Source organism: Tachysurus vachellii, chromosome 12 (assembly GCF_030014155.1).
Source record: "Tachysurus vachellii isolate PV-2020 chromosome 12, HZAU_Pvac_v1, whole genome shotgun sequence".
NCBI classification, from domain to species: Eukaryota; Metazoa; Chordata; class Actinopteri; order Siluriformes; family Bagridae; genus Tachysurus; species Tachysurus vachellii.
Genome location: NC_083471.1, coordinates 4,128,970 through 4,146,035, shown reverse-complemented (window position 1 = coordinate 4,146,035; position 17,066 = coordinate 4,128,970). Strand labels below are relative to the sequence as shown.

The 17,066-nt window shown below is 45.1% G+C and overlaps 1 protein-coding gene across 1 annotated transcript in view; it reads right to left on the bottom strand.

Moving 5' to 3' along the window:
• mdn1 (midasin AAA ATPase 1) overlaps positions 1-17,066 on the bottom strand; it is a 43,062-nt gene that overhangs the window by 23,786 nt on the left and 2,210 nt on the right. Inside the window, exons 5-42 of the mRNA XM_060883515.1 lie at positions 16,795-16,987; positions 16,374-16,586; positions 16,123-16,254; positions 15,915-16,018; positions 14,650-14,764; positions 14,397-14,563; positions 13,291-13,372; positions 12,814-12,909; positions 12,530-12,642; positions 11,881-12,029; positions 11,703-11,763; positions 11,244-11,455; positions 11,049-11,152; positions 10,760-10,904; positions 10,376-10,586; positions 10,077-10,224; positions 9,838-9,945; positions 9,501-9,652; positions 9,239-9,417; positions 8,874-9,082; positions 8,605-8,751; positions 8,272-8,413; positions 8,010-8,144; positions 6,449-6,587; positions 6,113-6,251; positions 5,853-5,983; positions 5,622-5,760; positions 5,378-5,507; positions 4,999-5,262; positions 3,926-4,123; positions 3,604-3,812; positions 2,058-2,180; positions 1,699-1,896; positions 1,484-1,591; positions 942-1,130; positions 759-848; positions 405-668; positions 63-327 (exon numbers count right to left, since the gene is read on the bottom strand). Of these exons, the coding sequence (XP_060739498.1) occupies positions 63-327; positions 405-668; positions 759-848; positions 942-1,130; positions 1,484-1,591; positions 1,699-1,896; positions 2,058-2,180; positions 3,604-3,812; positions 3,926-4,123; positions 4,999-5,262; positions 5,378-5,507; positions 5,622-5,760; positions 5,853-5,983; positions 6,113-6,251; positions 6,449-6,587; positions 8,010-8,144; positions 8,272-8,413; positions 8,605-8,751; positions 8,874-9,082; positions 9,239-9,417; positions 9,501-9,652; positions 9,838-9,945; positions 10,077-10,224; positions 10,376-10,586; positions 10,760-10,904; positions 11,049-11,152; positions 11,244-11,455; positions 11,703-11,763; positions 11,881-12,029; positions 12,530-12,642; positions 12,814-12,909; positions 13,291-13,372; positions 14,397-14,563; positions 14,650-14,764; positions 15,915-16,018; positions 16,123-16,254; positions 16,374-16,586; positions 16,795-16,987 (5,903 nt within the window). The remainder of the gene's footprint in view (positions 1-62; positions 328-404; positions 669-758; positions 849-941; positions 1,131-1,483; positions 1,592-1,698; positions 1,897-2,057; positions 2,181-3,603; positions 3,813-3,925; positions 4,124-4,998; positions 5,263-5,377; positions 5,508-5,621; positions 5,761-5,852; positions 5,984-6,112; positions 6,252-6,448; positions 6,588-8,009; positions 8,145-8,271; positions 8,414-8,604; positions 8,752-8,873; positions 9,083-9,238; positions 9,418-9,500; positions 9,653-9,837; positions 9,946-10,076; positions 10,225-10,375; positions 10,587-10,759; positions 10,905-11,048; positions 11,153-11,243; positions 11,456-11,702; positions 11,764-11,880; positions 12,030-12,529; positions 12,643-12,813; positions 12,910-13,290; positions 13,373-14,396; positions 14,564-14,649; positions 14,765-15,914; positions 16,019-16,122; positions 16,255-16,373; positions 16,587-16,794; positions 16,988-17,066) is intronic.

The window sequence follows — 17,066 nt, the reverse complement described above, 5'->3', positions numbered from 1 at the left end:
TTTTCACGCCTGAATTCTAGGCGTTTGATGTTAACGTGTCGTACCAACTTTTTCTGCTGTACCTGTAAAGACCTTGAGCTTGGTGTTAAGTTTGTGCAGCAGCACAATGATGACCTCTAGCTTGTTCAGAGCCTCGAACGTCACGGTTCCGTCAGCCGTGTCGAGTCCTTCGTCCTTCAGCCAGCGACGGAAAGTGCTCCACGTGCTCAGAAGGAACTCGGTGTCCTGAACCGCCCCATCCAGAGACATAAGCCCTCGCCGGGTCACCATGGCAACCACGTAGTCCATGCTCTCCAAGACCTGCTGCCATGGCCGGATGATGTCCACCTGAGGAAGAAGAAAAACGTTAGTGTCGGATACAAGGTACGGCAGAGTGGAATTTTTCTCTGGATCGGACTTCGGACCTGTTCGAACCCGCCCAGGAGTTCGGTAGTGTCCATGGCGCTGTTCATAGCCATCACCCTGAGCCTGTGTCCGGTTAACAAGGCTAAAAGGTGCACCAAACTGCTCTTCCCACTGGCACTGGGACCAACCAGTATGGCCATCCAGCCCATCTTGACGCATTTCATTAAAGATTCCAGAGGCCGCAGGGTTTGGTGAGTAATCGACAGAGGAGGGTCCAAGACGATCGGAGCTCCACCGCTGCGCTGGAGTACCGATGAGCCCACCTTCACAACGTGAAGAGAAAACGGTTCGACGTGATCCAGTAAAGTTAATAATTCTTGTGACATGGAAACGGATTAGATGTAAATACTAACCTGCAGATTCAGAGGAGTGATGTGGAACTGCCTGGAGCCTAAGTGAGGGTCAAAATCTTCAGCAAACACCTTCCTGAACACAGAAAGCACCTGCAACAACAAAACACACACACACAATTATACCACAGTCCAAACTTTATGCGCCGATTTGTCCGTATAAATACGAGTGGACATATGAGCTACCTGAGCCTTATCTGCCTCCGTCCTCATCCGGTCTGCGTACACCAGTCCGACGTGCTGACCCGGGTTATAGAAGGCTGGTGATTGGTCGGTTTGCATCAGCTGACACCAGCGGAAGAGGTCTCGCAGGTTGAACTCCCACGGTCCTCCTTTCTGACCCCATTTCCTCTCTACTGCCACATCGGTCACAAGCTGAGAAGACGAGAAAGACAAGGAGTAGTTCTATGTAAATGTGTGAATTGTTGACTGAATGGTTTAAAATACAGAGGAACCTGAAGAGGGAACCTGCACCATTACAAAATAATAACAAATAGTTTTTATTCTGATGTCGGAACAACGTGAATTTAATAAAGTTTTAAATCTTGAATAATTAAGATTTATTTCCATAAAATATTGATAATAAATTAAAATAAGTGCATATATATTTAATTTAATTAATCATCACATTTTTATTGATCCGGTTTCATATGACAATGCATAAAAAGCAAAAAAAAATTAGATTCGATTTAGATTTCTTTCCCTTTTTTTTATTATTTTAATCTCACCTTGTCGCTGAACTGAACCATTTTAGAGATGATCTGCTCGCTGATGTTTGGAAAGATGGCATTACCGATGAACTGCATATCAGCGCTGGTGAGCTGGTCCACATAGACCTGCAAGAACCAGATTAAACATCAGATCAGAAATAATATGGGGGGAAAGAAAAAAAACCTAAGAAGTAAAAGAAAGGGGTTTATTTTTAGTCATGAGGGATCCACACCTGTGTAAACCTGTTGAGGAAGGACTTGGGTAGACCTTTGCGACCTCCTCCTTGTGTGAAGGGGTTCTGGCAACCAAAGATCTTGGTTTTCTCATGCTGGACTTGGAAACGCATGCTCAGTTCCGGGATGTAGATTTCTGCTCTGTGGTCAAAGCAGGCGTTCAGTCCCTCCAAGACCGACTGCGAGGCCAAGTTCAGCTGTGAGGCAAAGACGGCAAACACACAGAAACGCTCTCAATACAATATACGTCAATGCAGCGGACGCTGAAATAGCGGCTGAGCGATGAGCACGCGCGTATAAAAAGGTCACTCGCGTTGTTGTAGTGCAAGCTCTTCATAGTTACACCTCATGACGTTACCTCATCTAGTACGATCCAATGCCCAGCCTTTAGAGCAGCCAGGAGAGGCCCATCGCACCATGCAAACTCTCCTCCTTTACCGCCCTCCACTGGAAGATCTGTTCCAAACAGGTCTGTAACATCCTGAACAAATAGAACAAAAAAAAAAAGTATGCAGTTACATAAACCCATCATGTGCATCTCCGACCACAAAAGTATCGTTATCAAACTGAGGAGTTATTTGCACTGAAGAGATTCAACCAAAGAAGTGTGTACGAACACAGACATTTTGAAAAGTTCAATTATTTATTTAGTAACGTTATTAGTTATTATGCTACTCTGACTGGACAAACGTGGAGAAAACTACAAAGTTGCCCTGTAAACCGCTACATGGAGAAACATGATGGTGGTAGCATCATATGGACAGTTAACATTGGAATCTCTTGGTTGTTTCTTTACATGATTGTATAAATATTCTCTCTCTTAAAGGTGGGGTCTCTGTTTGAGAAATGCTTCAGAAAACTGAGTCGGGACGACAAACTAAACAAAAATCAAAACAAACGTGTAGCCAATGAGCAGAAAGGGGCGTGTCTTGTCAATGTGGGCGGAGAGAGTGTTCAGTGCGCATGTGTGACATTAGCAGAAAGCGGTTTTAACATTGACATGGAGGATAAAAACAAAGAAAGAAAGTGAAGAAAGGTTTACGATAAGGTAAGAAGTAGGACGTGTTAATATAGGATCAGCTTTCCAGCTCTGGAGAGAACTGAAGGAGCAGGAAGTTGGTCACATATTCACAGATTGGAGTTTCCTGAGTCAATAACTCCTGAGCTAAACACTGTTACTACACAAATAACACATCTTTTCTATCGTAGTAATGTAGAGACGCAGCTACAACCGTGTTTTGTGTAGTAACAGCGTTTAGCTCAGGAGTTATTGACTCGGGAAACTCCAATCTGTGAATATGTGACCAACTTTACTTAAGACGCCGAGGCGCTTTTTTCCTTCTCGATAGGTGAGTAACGTTGGTTTTGTTTTGTTACACAGAACTAATATATGTCTTTGTCCTTTACATGATTATACTTGTGTGTCATTTTTGCTTGTTTGTTTATCTGCAGTCGTATTGTTCTTCCCTTCAGCTATGATAAAGACACATTTCTTTTTATTATTTGCCTGGGTTACGTATGTATGTGTGGGCGGAGCTATCAATACAGGGGTGGGACCCATTTGGGTTAGGGGCGTGTTTGTTTTGGTGATTTTATATGTCGACGTTGGCTTTCAAACTTCGGAGACCGCACCTTTAAGTGACTTTTGGATGACAGCCTCCTCTGGGATTCAATAGCATACTGTGGGGTACTTAAAGTCTGGGCTAGTGTTTATTTTAACCCTTTATTTAATAGGTAGTAAATCATTTTACAAACTATACTGATCCCTACCCACATTTCAATATAATGGGATATTTTTATCTAGATTTCAAGTTAAGTTCTCGTAAGGAAAATATGTATAAAAGCAACTGTCGTGGAAAAATAAATACTTGAGTGAACTTTATTTCCACAAATAATTTGCGTACTGTCTGTTCAGAGAGGTTGATTCTGATGAGCTGGTTCCCAGAGGCCTTTGCGAGCGCAGCCACCAGACTGGTCTTGCCCACTCCGGGTGAACCTTCCAGCAGGACGGGTCTCTGGAGCTTTAACGCCCGTAAGATCCTCATGGTATTCACTGCTGTTGTGCCTGCACTCAGGGTGTAGTCCAACAGACTGCGGCTTTCGCTCTCAGGATCTGTGGAACGAAATGATTCTGTTAAGCAACTGTACAACAACAACGACAGCACCGATTGTATAAGTTGAAGCTTGCTAGATAAAATGAGATCTAGAGTATGGAGCATTGCTCACTAGCTACAATGTAGAAGGGCTCGATGCCAAAGAAGTCGTCCCCCCAGCGTGCCTCTCTGACCAGGCTGGTGTCGTAAACTCTCAGAGCCTCCTGCATCTTCTCGTCTAGTTTACTGATCCTGCGGAGCTTCGTCTCCAGAAAAGACAGACACGCCTTCCTCACCGTCGCTACGTTCTCTGCTGCTGAGACTGTTGTCCCTGAGGACCAGGAAGCACCAGATTATTACTCAGACAGACAATCAAAACATATCGTCGCTGTCGGGCGGAAACCTCGTATGTCCAAATTTTGTCAATTTCATATTTTTTCACATATCGATGCTATTGGTCAGTCCCCACGTGGGTCTGTTATTTTTACAAGTTATTAACCAATCTAAAGTCTTGAAAATAGCTTGAGCGCAAATCTCATAACTCCATTGGACACTTCAACTGTCCACCTCTTCCTCACTCTGCTGGAGAGCTTCACGGCATATTTCTCCTCAAGAAGAGTCGCAACGAATCAACACGTCTTCTGAGGTAAATGTCTTCAAAACACTGGGCTCAAAGAAAAAAAAAATCTTGACCCCCGCTAGTTCTGGTGCTCGTCTGAGGACAGGAATTTAGCGCAAGACAATCCACTGCAACGCGGACTAAACCCTGTGCACTGCAGATAAGGTACGGCGTTTTTTTTAATTTCCTGAAAAATAACGGTTTTGGAGATACGAGGATTCCGCCTGACAGCGACAATATGCAATACAGGACAGGAAATTAGCAGCAGGACGATCAACAACATGCTTAAAATAAGTCTGTCTTCTTCATTGCTTGCTACAAAAGTTCAATTTGTGATTAAAAGGTATAAATTTGTTCCTTGAAGTCTGTAGATTTGCTCAGATTTGAAGCTCAATATCTATAGAACAGAGAAAACTGATTGCACACAATTAACTTTTAACTAAAAACTAAAAAATTTGTTCTTCTTTGTTGTATTTTATTCCCACGTCTACAAACTTCGATTCATGCTTAATTTTACACATAAATTAATACATATAATATATACATATGTAAAAAAGGGTTAGATGAACATTATTCTAGACAACAACCTGATCCGATGCCATCGATGTAAATGAGGCAGGCGGCATGGATGAAGGCGGTGACCGTATCCAGCCTCTGGTCCCACTCCGGCTCCTGCGTCTCCTCCACACCCATGAAGCTGGTCTCGTGTCGATCCTCATCCTTCTCGCACACGGCATTCAAGAAGTCCACCCATGACAGGATGTCCCTCACACTTAGGATACATCGCCTGCCAAACTCCTGACTGGTGAGCCAGTCGATGAAGTCTAACATGAGCTCGGCGATGTCTTTGCCTTGAGACGAGAGAACGGTTGAGATTCATTAAAATGAGCCGTCAAACTCGGGACGATACAGAAACCGGTCAAACACTGAACTGTCCAATACTCGTCCCTCGAGTCCTGCTCCCACCTTGATGGTCATGTTGGTCTAAGGAAAGCCCTGCTCGCAAGTTGTGCTGGATGATCTTCATTAGATCGCTGCGGCTGTTAGACTGAGGACACCAGATCTCGGTGAACCTGTTCCTCAATGCTGGTGAAAGCTGGACGTACAAAAAAAAGTTATCTTTTAAGTACAAAATAAAAGAGCGAACTTTCTCCTAAATCAGAAAAAAAAATTAAACAAAAGGGAGTCGGTTTCTGATTCTGAATAAAACCTCTTTCTTCCCGAAGTCTCCGCCGGGGTTCATCGTGGCAACCAGTCGAAATTTCTTCCCGGCGATGAGGAGTTCGACGTCGTCGTCGTCGCCGCTTCCTTTCTCCGCCAGCACCAGAGATTTCTCTGTCTCCAGTACGCTGCAGAAGGGAAAAATTTGTACACAAGCTGAGCAGGAGAAAACGAAGGCAAGGTGTCTGATTACGGATGTGTGTGCGCACGTTTCACCGACCTGTTGAGTCTCTCCAACACAGAGTCGTCAGCCAGTGAGATCTCATCCATCAAAAACACTCCATCCTGTTTCATAGCAAGCACCAAGGGTCCATCACGCCATTCGAACAAACGCCCGTCTTCGGATTCCGACTGGTAATAAAAACAAAAAAAATTAAAAAATCCAGACAAACTAGACGATCACACGGGTTTATAATAAATAGCAAATACTTCGATTTATCCGGACAGAACTTTGTCTATCAGTGCTCGTGTGCGTCCTACCTGCCGTGTTCCGGTGTGTCGGACGGGCCGTAAACCGCCCAAGAAGTCAGAGGTCTCCATGTGCAGGTGGCAGTTCACAGCGAAAAACTTCTGTCCAGCAAGAGCAGCAAACAGCTGGCATACTGTAGTCTTACCACACCTAAAGAAACCAATACTTTACCTCTCAACTATATACAAATATAAATATGAAATGTTCCCAAAGCACATTTGAGTCATGGAACCTTTTTAAAATGGTTAATAAAGCTGTAAAAAATGTAAAAAACATGAAAAAAAAAACAAAAACAAAAACAAATACGGTGACGTCAATCAAGTAGCTAGAGATAATTTATTTTTTACCCAGTATCGCCAACCAGCAGGACAGACTCTCCAAAACGAAGTGCGCGGCCCACCAGCACGGCGAGCCTCCTCATTCCTTCGGTCCAAACCACATGACCAAACTCCTCAGGCATGCCAGCGATGCTAGCCACAAATGGACCTGCCAATCACACACACACACACACACACCTTAGTGACGGATAAAAAACAAAATTCGTCATCATCCAATAACCAACTGGGCTTCACTTAAAGGTGGGGTGCGTGATGTTTGCTTTTTTCGCTTTTGGTTTTTATCCGCCATGTCAATGTTTCAATGTGCACTGAACACCCTCTCTGCCGCATATTGACAAGACACGCCCCTTTCTGCTCATTGGATACACGTTTGTTTTGTTTGTTGGCCCGACTCAGTTTTCTGAAGCATTTCTCAAACATCGCGCACCGCACCTTTAACCCAGGAAACCCTGGTTATGTAATGAGTGTTATAAACAGGGGCCTCTTTCTCCTGTAGTGCTACTCAGGAGAGTTCAGAAACAAACCAGAAGCAGATATATATATATATTATATATACACACACACACACACATACATACAAGAAATGTGCATAACACAACACCATTTAAAGGTGCGGTGCACGATCTCTGAAAGCCAATGTTGACATTTGAAATCACCAAAACAAACACACCCCTAACCCAAATGGGCAACATTAAAGTTATTCCAGAAGCCATCAGTCCTTTAACAAGCCCAATACGTCAGATAAAGAAAGTCCAGCGACAGCAAATGGAAAAAGAGTCACATGTCAAAAGTCTCAGCAAAGGTCAGTAAAGGTCAGTTTTTTTTGTATTTTATGGTTTTGGATACAAAGTGCAGAAGTGTTCTATGGTTTAAAGTAAGCAAGAAAAAATCCTGAGCTTGAATGTATTCAAACATTTTATATTGATTTTCCATCTTAAAGGTGCGGTGCACGATGTTTGAAAGCCAATGTTGACATTTGAAATCACCAAAACAAACACGCCCCTAACCCAAATGGGTGTCACCCCTGTTTTATAGCTCCGCCCCACACATACATACGTAACCCAGGCAACTATTATGGTGGAACCTGTTGGGGCAGCTGGCCGAGGGGATATTTTTATCAGTAAATGAACACAATGAGTAATACTGTGGTAATACAGATGTGTTTTTGTAGTACTGTGTGTTGTACTGTGAAAGGTTTAGCTCCGTTTCACGCAGAAGACGACGTTCAACACCTAGAACCCGAGGCAGAGGTAACGGCAGAGGCTAATGTCACACATGCGCACTGAACACTCTCTCCACATATTGACAAGACACGCCCCTTTCCTACACGTTTGTTTTGTTTGTCGGCCTGAAGCATTTCTCAAACATCGTGCACCCCACCTTTAAATCCTGCACTAATATTACTTATTACTTTTAGGGATTCCATTTAAAATATACCGTACTGCTTTACACATTTTACGCATGAAATGTTAAGCTTTTAAGGACAAGATTCCCAAACAAAGAGGGATCGTCCACGTGCGATGTGACTCCACTGTGGTGTCCAGTTTAATGTGTCCTGGGATGAACTTACTGAACTGGGTGGTGACCTGAGCCTCAGAGAACAGTGCTTCTGGGTTTATGGTCCTCTTAAAGTGCTTCTCCAGAATGTTCTGGATGGTTAAAGCCTCCTCTGGTTTACGGACACGGCCCGCCAGCAGCATGTAGCCTTGATCGTGACAAAAACGGTGCGGATCATCACCAGCGGAATTACGAGCAACACACACACACACAGAAAAAATAAATAAAATCAATCAATGCGAACGAAAACGTATTTATTCTCGAAGCAAAGTTACCGTCGTCGGCTAGATGTTGCAGCCAGTCTCGTGAAGAGTCGGTCTGTTCCTCCAGCCTGTAGCGCTCGGCCCATCGGAACAGGTCTCGGAGCGTGATGTAACCGTGCTTCCCGGCGAACACGCTGGAACCACGCCGCAAGGACTAAAACACACACGAGCATCAAGCATACACACGTGTGTTAGGAGAACCTGCTTGTACACAGTGTGATGTAGCTTAAGCCATTTTTTTTCCTCATCAACTATACCATGTTGTTCTTGCTAATGTATTTTTACTGTCTTTTGTCACTTGCGTTTATTGTTCCTGTGTGCCTGAGGCTTGTCCGAGGCTCTCACCTGAAGGTTCTGCATGGCTTTGACCAGCTTGGTGCAGTAAGATGGAGGAAGGCTGCAGCGCTGGTGAAGGATGGTCTCCAGCTCCTCGCTGGGTAACTCATCGAAATGCAGCTCCACGAAGCGATTCCTGAAAGCCCTAGACAAGACCTAGAGCAACGCAGGAATTAGGCATGATGTCTACAGGTACTACAAGACTAAAAACAAAGCCAAAATCATAAAAAATTAAATTATAAACAGAAACAGTAGAAATCATTGAGAGGTTTTGCTACCTTTCTGCCACCGTAGAGCCCTGGAGGATTCTGAGTAGCAAAGAGCATAAATCTCGGATGTGCCTTGATGACTTCCTGCGTCTCAGCAACGAAAAGCTCCCTGTTGTCGTCCAGCAGCCTGTTCAGGGCTTCCAGGACGTCGGTCGGAGCGAGGTTCAACTCGTCCAGGATGATCCAATACCCTTTCCTCATGGCGTCGATCAGGACGCCTTAAGCGGCACACAGAAAATCCTTTAGCTTGTAATGGCCAGATCATGTGACTTCTAGATATTATTACTTAATAATAACGGCCTGCTCTTCCTATTCATCGTTGACGGTTACTTGCTCACGCTGACTAAAAACACGGCCACTGAAGAACTTTGCACCTTCTTTGAAGACGAGCTTCCCGTGTTCGTCGGAGGAGTAGCAGCCGATGTACTCCTGGATGTCGGTGTGCTCGTGGTTGTTGATCCTCACGCACTGGTTCCCCGTAGCAGCCGCCAGCCACCTGACCAAGCTGGTTTTTCCCACCGACGTCTCGCCCTGGATCAGCACCGGGTGGATGCTGTACACCAGAAATCACAGATTTATATCAAATATTACAGACCTTCTAGAGTTAAACGGTGTATAAGAGCATGGCATCATTACCCAGCAGCCACCACGCGGGCCAGGTCTCGGAGATTGAGGCGCACGGAGGGAGTGAGGATGTAACTAGGGTCTAGTGCTGGATCCATGTCACCTTGACTCAACCAGTAGCCCTCTACCTGCAGACAGCCGCGAGCCTCGGGCTCTGGGATCGGCTGGGCAAGAAGACAGGATTAAGTAGTGTTTTTAGCAGGTTATTATTGACTGCATGCTTTTCTGCACTGGGAAATGATCATAGTTATAATTCTAAATCGCTGCCTGCCTTCTTCCAAAGCTTTTTTAGTTAAAAAAAAAAAAAACAACTAAACAATAGTGCAATTTGTTCCTTGTGGTGTTTTACCTGTTTAAGACACTTGATATTTCCTCCTAAGATGTACTGCTTCACCAATTTCTCCACCAAGGGATGAGAACTGCGATCAAGCTGTGTTAGAAAGCTTAAACAAAAACCCTACACACACACACACACACACACACACACACAATTAAAGTACAGACTGTGTTGTGTGCTCCAAGCTAAAAATGAAGAACATTTCCAGGAGCCGCTTTATACACAAAACATATATATAAAGCATATCGCACCTCGTAAAGAGAACGCTGGACGTTGTAGCAGGGGTTCGTAGCGACGTACTTGAGCGCACGGCACAGCGTGCGCAAACTGTAGTGAGGCTTGTGGCCTGTGCCGTCGACCAAGCGGGAATTCGCCTCCTTTCGAATGGCCAAATAAAAACTACAAAAAAAAAAAAAAACACAGACACTTGAAATTACAGACACTTGCTACGTCCGTCGCAGTGTGAGAAAGAAAAAGAAGATTCTAAACAGAACTATTCTAAATAGTTTAAAGAGTCGTTCATGCAGTTCGATTCAGCGCCGTGCCGAACCTGATGATTCCGTGGATGGTGCTTCTGTTGAAGTTAAGGCCTTTGAGGTAATCGGAGACCAGGATGCGTAAATCGCCCTCGAACTCCAGCTCCTCCACGTACAGCTCAGTAAACCTGTTGCGGATTCCCAGAGGCAGGTTCCTCTTGCCGACGTCAGTGGCCGGGTTCATGCAGGCGAACAGGCGGAAGTCCGAGTGGCGCACAAGGGGTTCTGCGGGTAGGGATTTGTATTACAGTGAGGGAACGTTTAGAAACAACAAATAAACCTGGGTCATTGGGTCACGCTGTACATTTACAAATAATGCCCATAACCAGACATTGGAAGAGAGATTTCTACCTTTTATTGTATGATTCATGACCGTCATAAACTCCTACACAGATTACCTGTATCTCCTCGGTCCTGCAGCACCAGAGAGCCGGCGCTGCCTTCCAGCAGCCCGCTCAGACACTCCAGGGTCTCGGCCGCTGCCAGATTGATCTCATCAAGCAGGATCCACTCTCCCTTCTTGACTGCCTGTGCCAGTGTACCCTAAAAACACACACACACACACACACACCTTGCTTAGAGACTTCCAAAACAAAGCTCCATAAATAATCCACGTCTGACTATTTTTGCGGCCTTTAATAAATCGCCTGCATTTCCACAGGACAGATGTGTGTCGTGTGCTTTCACCTCGACGAAGGCGAACACCAGCGCCGCTTCACGAGCTCGAATCTGCTCCTGAGTCTGACTGAGCCTCAGAGCGAGCGCCTCCCATTGCTGCTGCAGCAACGTAGCTGTTAAACACACACACACACACACATTTGTGACAGATCCCTTCCATTCACATATAAACGTGGCTAAAGTGGAAAAACAGACTCCATGTACCATTGGGCTTTTCCTGCAGCTCCTTGGTGAGAGCCGACTTGCACACGTGGTCCATGAGCTTGAGCAGATCCTGCCAGCGTTTGCCTCGGAAGCAGGTCTGCACGTGACCTAGAAAGGTGATGTTCTGCTTGCGCGAGTACGTCTGAGAGAACAGATCCTCAAACGCCTCGCGCAGGGGCAACAGGATGAGCTTATGATCCACGGGTTTGTACCTGCAGACATACAACATAACGCCATGTCCTGTAACCGTAGCTCGGACAGTGCATTCAAACGTTCTGATAGGTTACCGTTACCATAGTGACAGCTAAATTGCAGTGACGAAACATTTGATAACAAACAGATCTACGGTATTTGCTCCTAATAATACGACCTCCCTATGTTCTTCATTCCTAACGCTTACTTTTACAACCTTAAATGATTTGTTGCTACGGCTTTACAACGGCTACGGCGGATACTCACCCTCCCAGGAGATCAGCCGTGTCGCTCTGCTGGTTCATGTTGATCACACGCAGCTTGTGCCCTGAAACCGACAGAAAGGATTCAGTCGAAGGTCTTTGAGCGCGTGTATAGATCTAATTATTTCTCAGGGTGAACAGAGTCGCAACTGTGAGCTGGAGACGAGTGTGATTCGGCTCACCTGTTAACCTGGCGAGGTACTGCACTGTAGAGGTCTTCCCTGTGCCCGTTTCTCCAACCAACAACACGGGCTCGCCTTTGGCCACGCACACACCCAGCTGCTCCAGAAGCACGGAGGAGGGACGTGTAGCTGCAAACGTTTGCTTCTCTCTGTAAGACACACACGCAGAAATATATACGCAAGTTTAACTCATGGGTGCAGATTTAATACACGTCCACAATATTTGGGAGTATTTGAGAATCTATATTTTAGGTTTTTTTCCTTTCTGTTATGCTTTGCACTTGGTTCGACTGAAGAAATTTGTGATTTGTTTCATAAGAGCACGTTTCATTAGATGCGTCTTGTTGCGGCTGTGTTATAAAAGAGGTCCTGAAGTGACCCTGTGTTCTAGGATGCTCCTGTACAGCATGGTTGGCACAGATAATGTCTAATGTGCTGAGGGCTGTGCCAATGCAGCCAGCGATCAATTCAATGTTTATTCAATTTACCAGCAGGGGGGCAATGACTTCAGGGCAAAGACTGACAAGAGCCAAAACGGTCCATGTACCCCAGAGACAAACACAGAGAGAGAGAGAGAGAGAGAGAGAGAGAAAGGGAAAAGAAAAAAAGTGTGGGTCAGATGAGGTGATGGCCCAGTAGAACCTCTTACACTTCCAGGCGCACAGCGTTGCTCTGTTTCCGCAGCAGCATTCCACGTCCTACTGTCACCTCCAGCTCTGTAATACTGATGGCAGGCTGGTACATCTGACAGAAGTGCTGAGCCTGGAACAGTTCAATAATGTTCAATTGACTTCACACTTTGTACTGAAGCTCACAGTTGGCTCTTATCTGATGTGTAAAATAAAATCTCCTTTATTCCCAGATCTCTTTCTCTGGAACATTGCGAGTGACGCCAACTACGGGTGAAGGGAATTCCTCCCTGTTCCGTCTTACCTTCTCTTTGGAGATGTTCAGCTTGCTGCCGATGATCTCGGCCAGCTTTCTGCGGCTCTCCGCTTTGGACTGCATGGCGGTGAAGCAGTCCAGGGCCTACAGAACAGCACACACACAGCATATTAATACCCCAAACAATATTGATCTCACTGTGTACTGTTCCTATAACACTACACTGCACGTCTATAGAATTTATTTATTTTTTTTAAATGCTATAATCACCTTCCTTTTAAATAAGTGGATAAACACATTTACCTGCACTTTACTAGCCCTGTATGAATCAGACGTGTGATGTGTTTTTTTTAATTAAAATAATTTACAAAATAATTTAAATCAGATCAGAATGAAATTATATGACTGGTATTTTTGTGCTTAATCGTTACCATTTTTAAGCCTTGAAATTTTGAAATGTTTATCCCCCCCCCCCCACTCTAGAAAACATCACATCATCTCCGCTGTGATAAATAAGTCTCTCACCTCCAGGAAGACGTTCTGTGCCGTATTTGAGGAGGAGCTGTCGAAGTTCACGCATATTCTCTCGCACCACTTCAGCAAATCCCTGATCACAACACAGCACACAACACTTACAGACAAACACACACTAGATCCAGTTCTTTAGTGTTACAGCACATACAGTAAATCCTTTAGACATATTATACACTGTACAATGCTCACATTTCATCCAGTCAGAAACACACACACACACACACACACCCACAAACACCCCCGCAAACACTCCCACACCCCCGCAAACACACAATCCCACCCCCTCCCACACCCACTCTCTCCCACCCCCTCCCACACCCACTCTCTCAATCTCCCACTCTCTCCCACACCCACACCCACTCTCTCCCACACCCACTCTCTCCCACACCCACACCCTCCCACACCCACTCTCTCCCTCTCCCACACCCTCCCACACCCACTCTCTCCCTCTCCCACTCTCTCCCACATCCACACCCACTCTCTCCCTCTCCCACTCTCTCCCACACCCACACCCACTCTCTCCCACACCCACACCCACTCTCTCCCACACCCACACCCACTCTCTCCCACACCCACACCCACTCTCTCCCACACCCACATTCTTAAAATAAGATCACAGTATTACTAGATTACTACATTGATTTTTCTTGAATGCACAATGGATTCAATCAAAACATCACACAATTGTAATGCTGGCTCACATCAATTTATCCTTCAAAAAACAACAAAAAAAAAAACTCACAAAAACGAGCAATGGCAGTTATTAAGTAAATAAATAAATCTAAATCCAGACCAGATGCAGTTTAAGGCTCAGAGTTCAGCAATGCTATACTTTTATCTGCACTGATTACCGAGCCGCAGCATCACCCTCTGTTCTGTCCTCACACATGCTGTTGGACTCTAACGGTGGAGACCAAGCAAGATCGATGGAACACTGACACGCCGGAACTGTCAGAAAGCCGACTGAAAGCCGGTCGCATGCCAAAGCAGCACAAACCAGGCACTTCATAATGAACCCTAGTTCACTTCAGTGAGTCAGGAATACATGAAAGGTGACTAAAGCACAACATAGCAGTGCTTCTGCATTTTAACGCTACCTGAGAGACAACCCTCGACCTTCCAGAAGTGCAGTTCGGTCCTCGCTCGGGTTCTGAGGGCCGGAGCCGCTGACGGCAACGTGGTGTTTGTCTCCAGTCAGCTGACAATAAATGTCCAGTAATCGATCCACCACTGCGGCCAAGTTAGGGTACTTATTAAGCATGACCTATGAGAATGCAAGAAGAAAATCGCACTGAGAACATCAAGAAAAACAGAACTGGGTTAATATTATACTGTTATACTATTGCTTGCCTGTCTGAGTTCCTCCCTGGTCATATTCCCAATCTGAAGCCTGTTCCAGTACTTGTCCAGTAAAGCGGCGTGAGTGCTCTGAGGCCGGTGCCACACTCCACCGCTGTGGAACATCCTGAAGAACAACAGGAACGCATTACTATACGTTTTTATCTGCAAACTATTTTCCCCACCACTGATCCTACACCAGGAACCTTGAGTATAAACACACATCAGACAATTTGGAGATGAAGGAAACTGAACTGAATTGAACCCCAACCCTGAGGGTGTGAGGTAAATATGCCAATATGAGCCTCCATGCTGCAAAACCATATAACGTTAGCGAGTAAGCAGACGTTAACGGCAATCTGCTCGCTGAAAGTTCAGTCATTTGATGTAATATTTGTAAATAAATTTTTTTAAATACATTTCAAAATTAAAGCAAAAAAACCAGGCTAGATTTACCACTGCTCTGCTGGTATCTATGGGCCTTTTTACACCTGGTCACTTCATGTGTTCTCTGATCCGATAGCTATCTGATTTGTTAAAACTGTTCCATTTACATTCTACTCCCACCCAAAATGCAAATATATTTTAACTCATTTCCGGGATAATTGAAATGGAACACACTTTGGTGTATGCGTTTGCTACAAAAAACAGCATTTATTGTTTGCTGCATTTTCGCTGGCGGCAGCAGTGCATTTTAAGACCCAACAAGACACCTGGATGAAAGATCGGAGCAGCGCTGGTGGGAAAACATATTTGTTTCTGGCGCGATGCACGACTCGCGAGTCACCTGCGAGTGACGTACTTCTGTTTGGGAGGAGTATAGCGCTGACGTATGTGGCTTGAACAACCACATCAATTTACACCTGTCCAGTTTCATCTGAAATGCGTCCCAGACCATTTGGATTTAGATTTATCTCCGTCTCGAAAACGTTTCGGAGGCCATTTAAACCTGGTCTTTTTACAATCGGATAGCTATCCGATCACAGAAAACGCATGAAGTGACCAGGTGTAAAAAACCCCCTATGTTGATGATCACACACAAATTAACAAGGCATGGCCGATTAACATTTAGTGGTGTTGACAAGATCAAATCTCATCTCTCGCCTCCGAACCACGGCACTGGATATCTTCTGTGTTGGCCAACTTAAATCTTCCACCTTTTATAGGGTGCAATTACTTTTTAGACTAATTGACCAGCTTAGACGTCTTGCGTTACTGCCAAAAAAGGTCTTTAATTTGGAAACAGTGATCCAAGCGATCATAAGACCTTTCCTTACCGTCTTGTAGCGAAGAACTGAAAGCCAGGAGCGACCTGAATGCAATCCTCCCGGCCTGGAATGGTCAGCTTCTTGTTCTCCATCAGTGGCAGCAGCACAGATATCTGATTAATACACATCATGTCAGAAACTAGCTTGTAGTACAAAAAAAAAAAACAAAAAAAAACACACAACTCATGCTAATCTTTTGACATGCTATGAAACTCACCACGTCCAGCGGTGCGTGATCGATGTCCTCTAGGAGAATCCAGTAACCCTTAGACACGGCCTGAGTGAGGGAGCCTGGCTGCCACACAAACTTGCCTGGGACGTCTGTGCATCTGTACATCCCGAGCAACATCTGCAGTCAGAGAGTCGACAGCATTTTAGTTATACTTGATGGCACATGATGAACATACAAACTCCAAAAATTCAGCCGTGTAAAAGATCATTTATATTATATAATAAACAATCCCTCACCTTGCTGTCAGTCTGATCTCCCAGCTGAACTTTGAGGATGTTGGGGGATTTGATGTGCCCCGTGGCAGCTGCTAGATATTCGACCAGAGCTGTTTTCCCACATCCAATAGGCCCTTCCAGGAGAACGGGCTTCTGGGACGCCACGGCCATGGCGAGCCGCCTGAGGTTTTGACATGTCGACTCCACCAGCACCAGGGGTTTCATGGGGGACGTCTATGAACAAGAACGTGAGCGAAAAAACAAATGAATACACTGTATGAAGGCTTGAATTGGGTTTAGTCAGAAAGCCGAAATATCATTGCAGGAATAAAACGCAACAAGAACAAAAATCAATGGAGTGAGCTGTTACTATAGAAACAATAATGTATTAGAAGAAGTCTTTGATTAGCAGCTGCTGTGAACACTGAATACAGCACGTCACCTGCTCTTCCTGTCGAGGTGTCAGCCTGGGTAAGATAACGCCACACACAGAGGTGATGCACTGAGAGAGGTCCTCTGACCCTATCTGGCCCTTGGAGAACTTGTTTCCTTTTTCCAGCTGCCACATCACAGAGCCCTGATTGGCTAAAACCAGAGCTCTCTCAACCTCCAGCTGCTGAGTCTCCTCAAGTGACCTAAGGATGTGGAAATAAAATGTGTAACAAACAACCAAAGCGGTGCGAGTAAAAAGTACAGTTTAACGTTGAGGAAAAA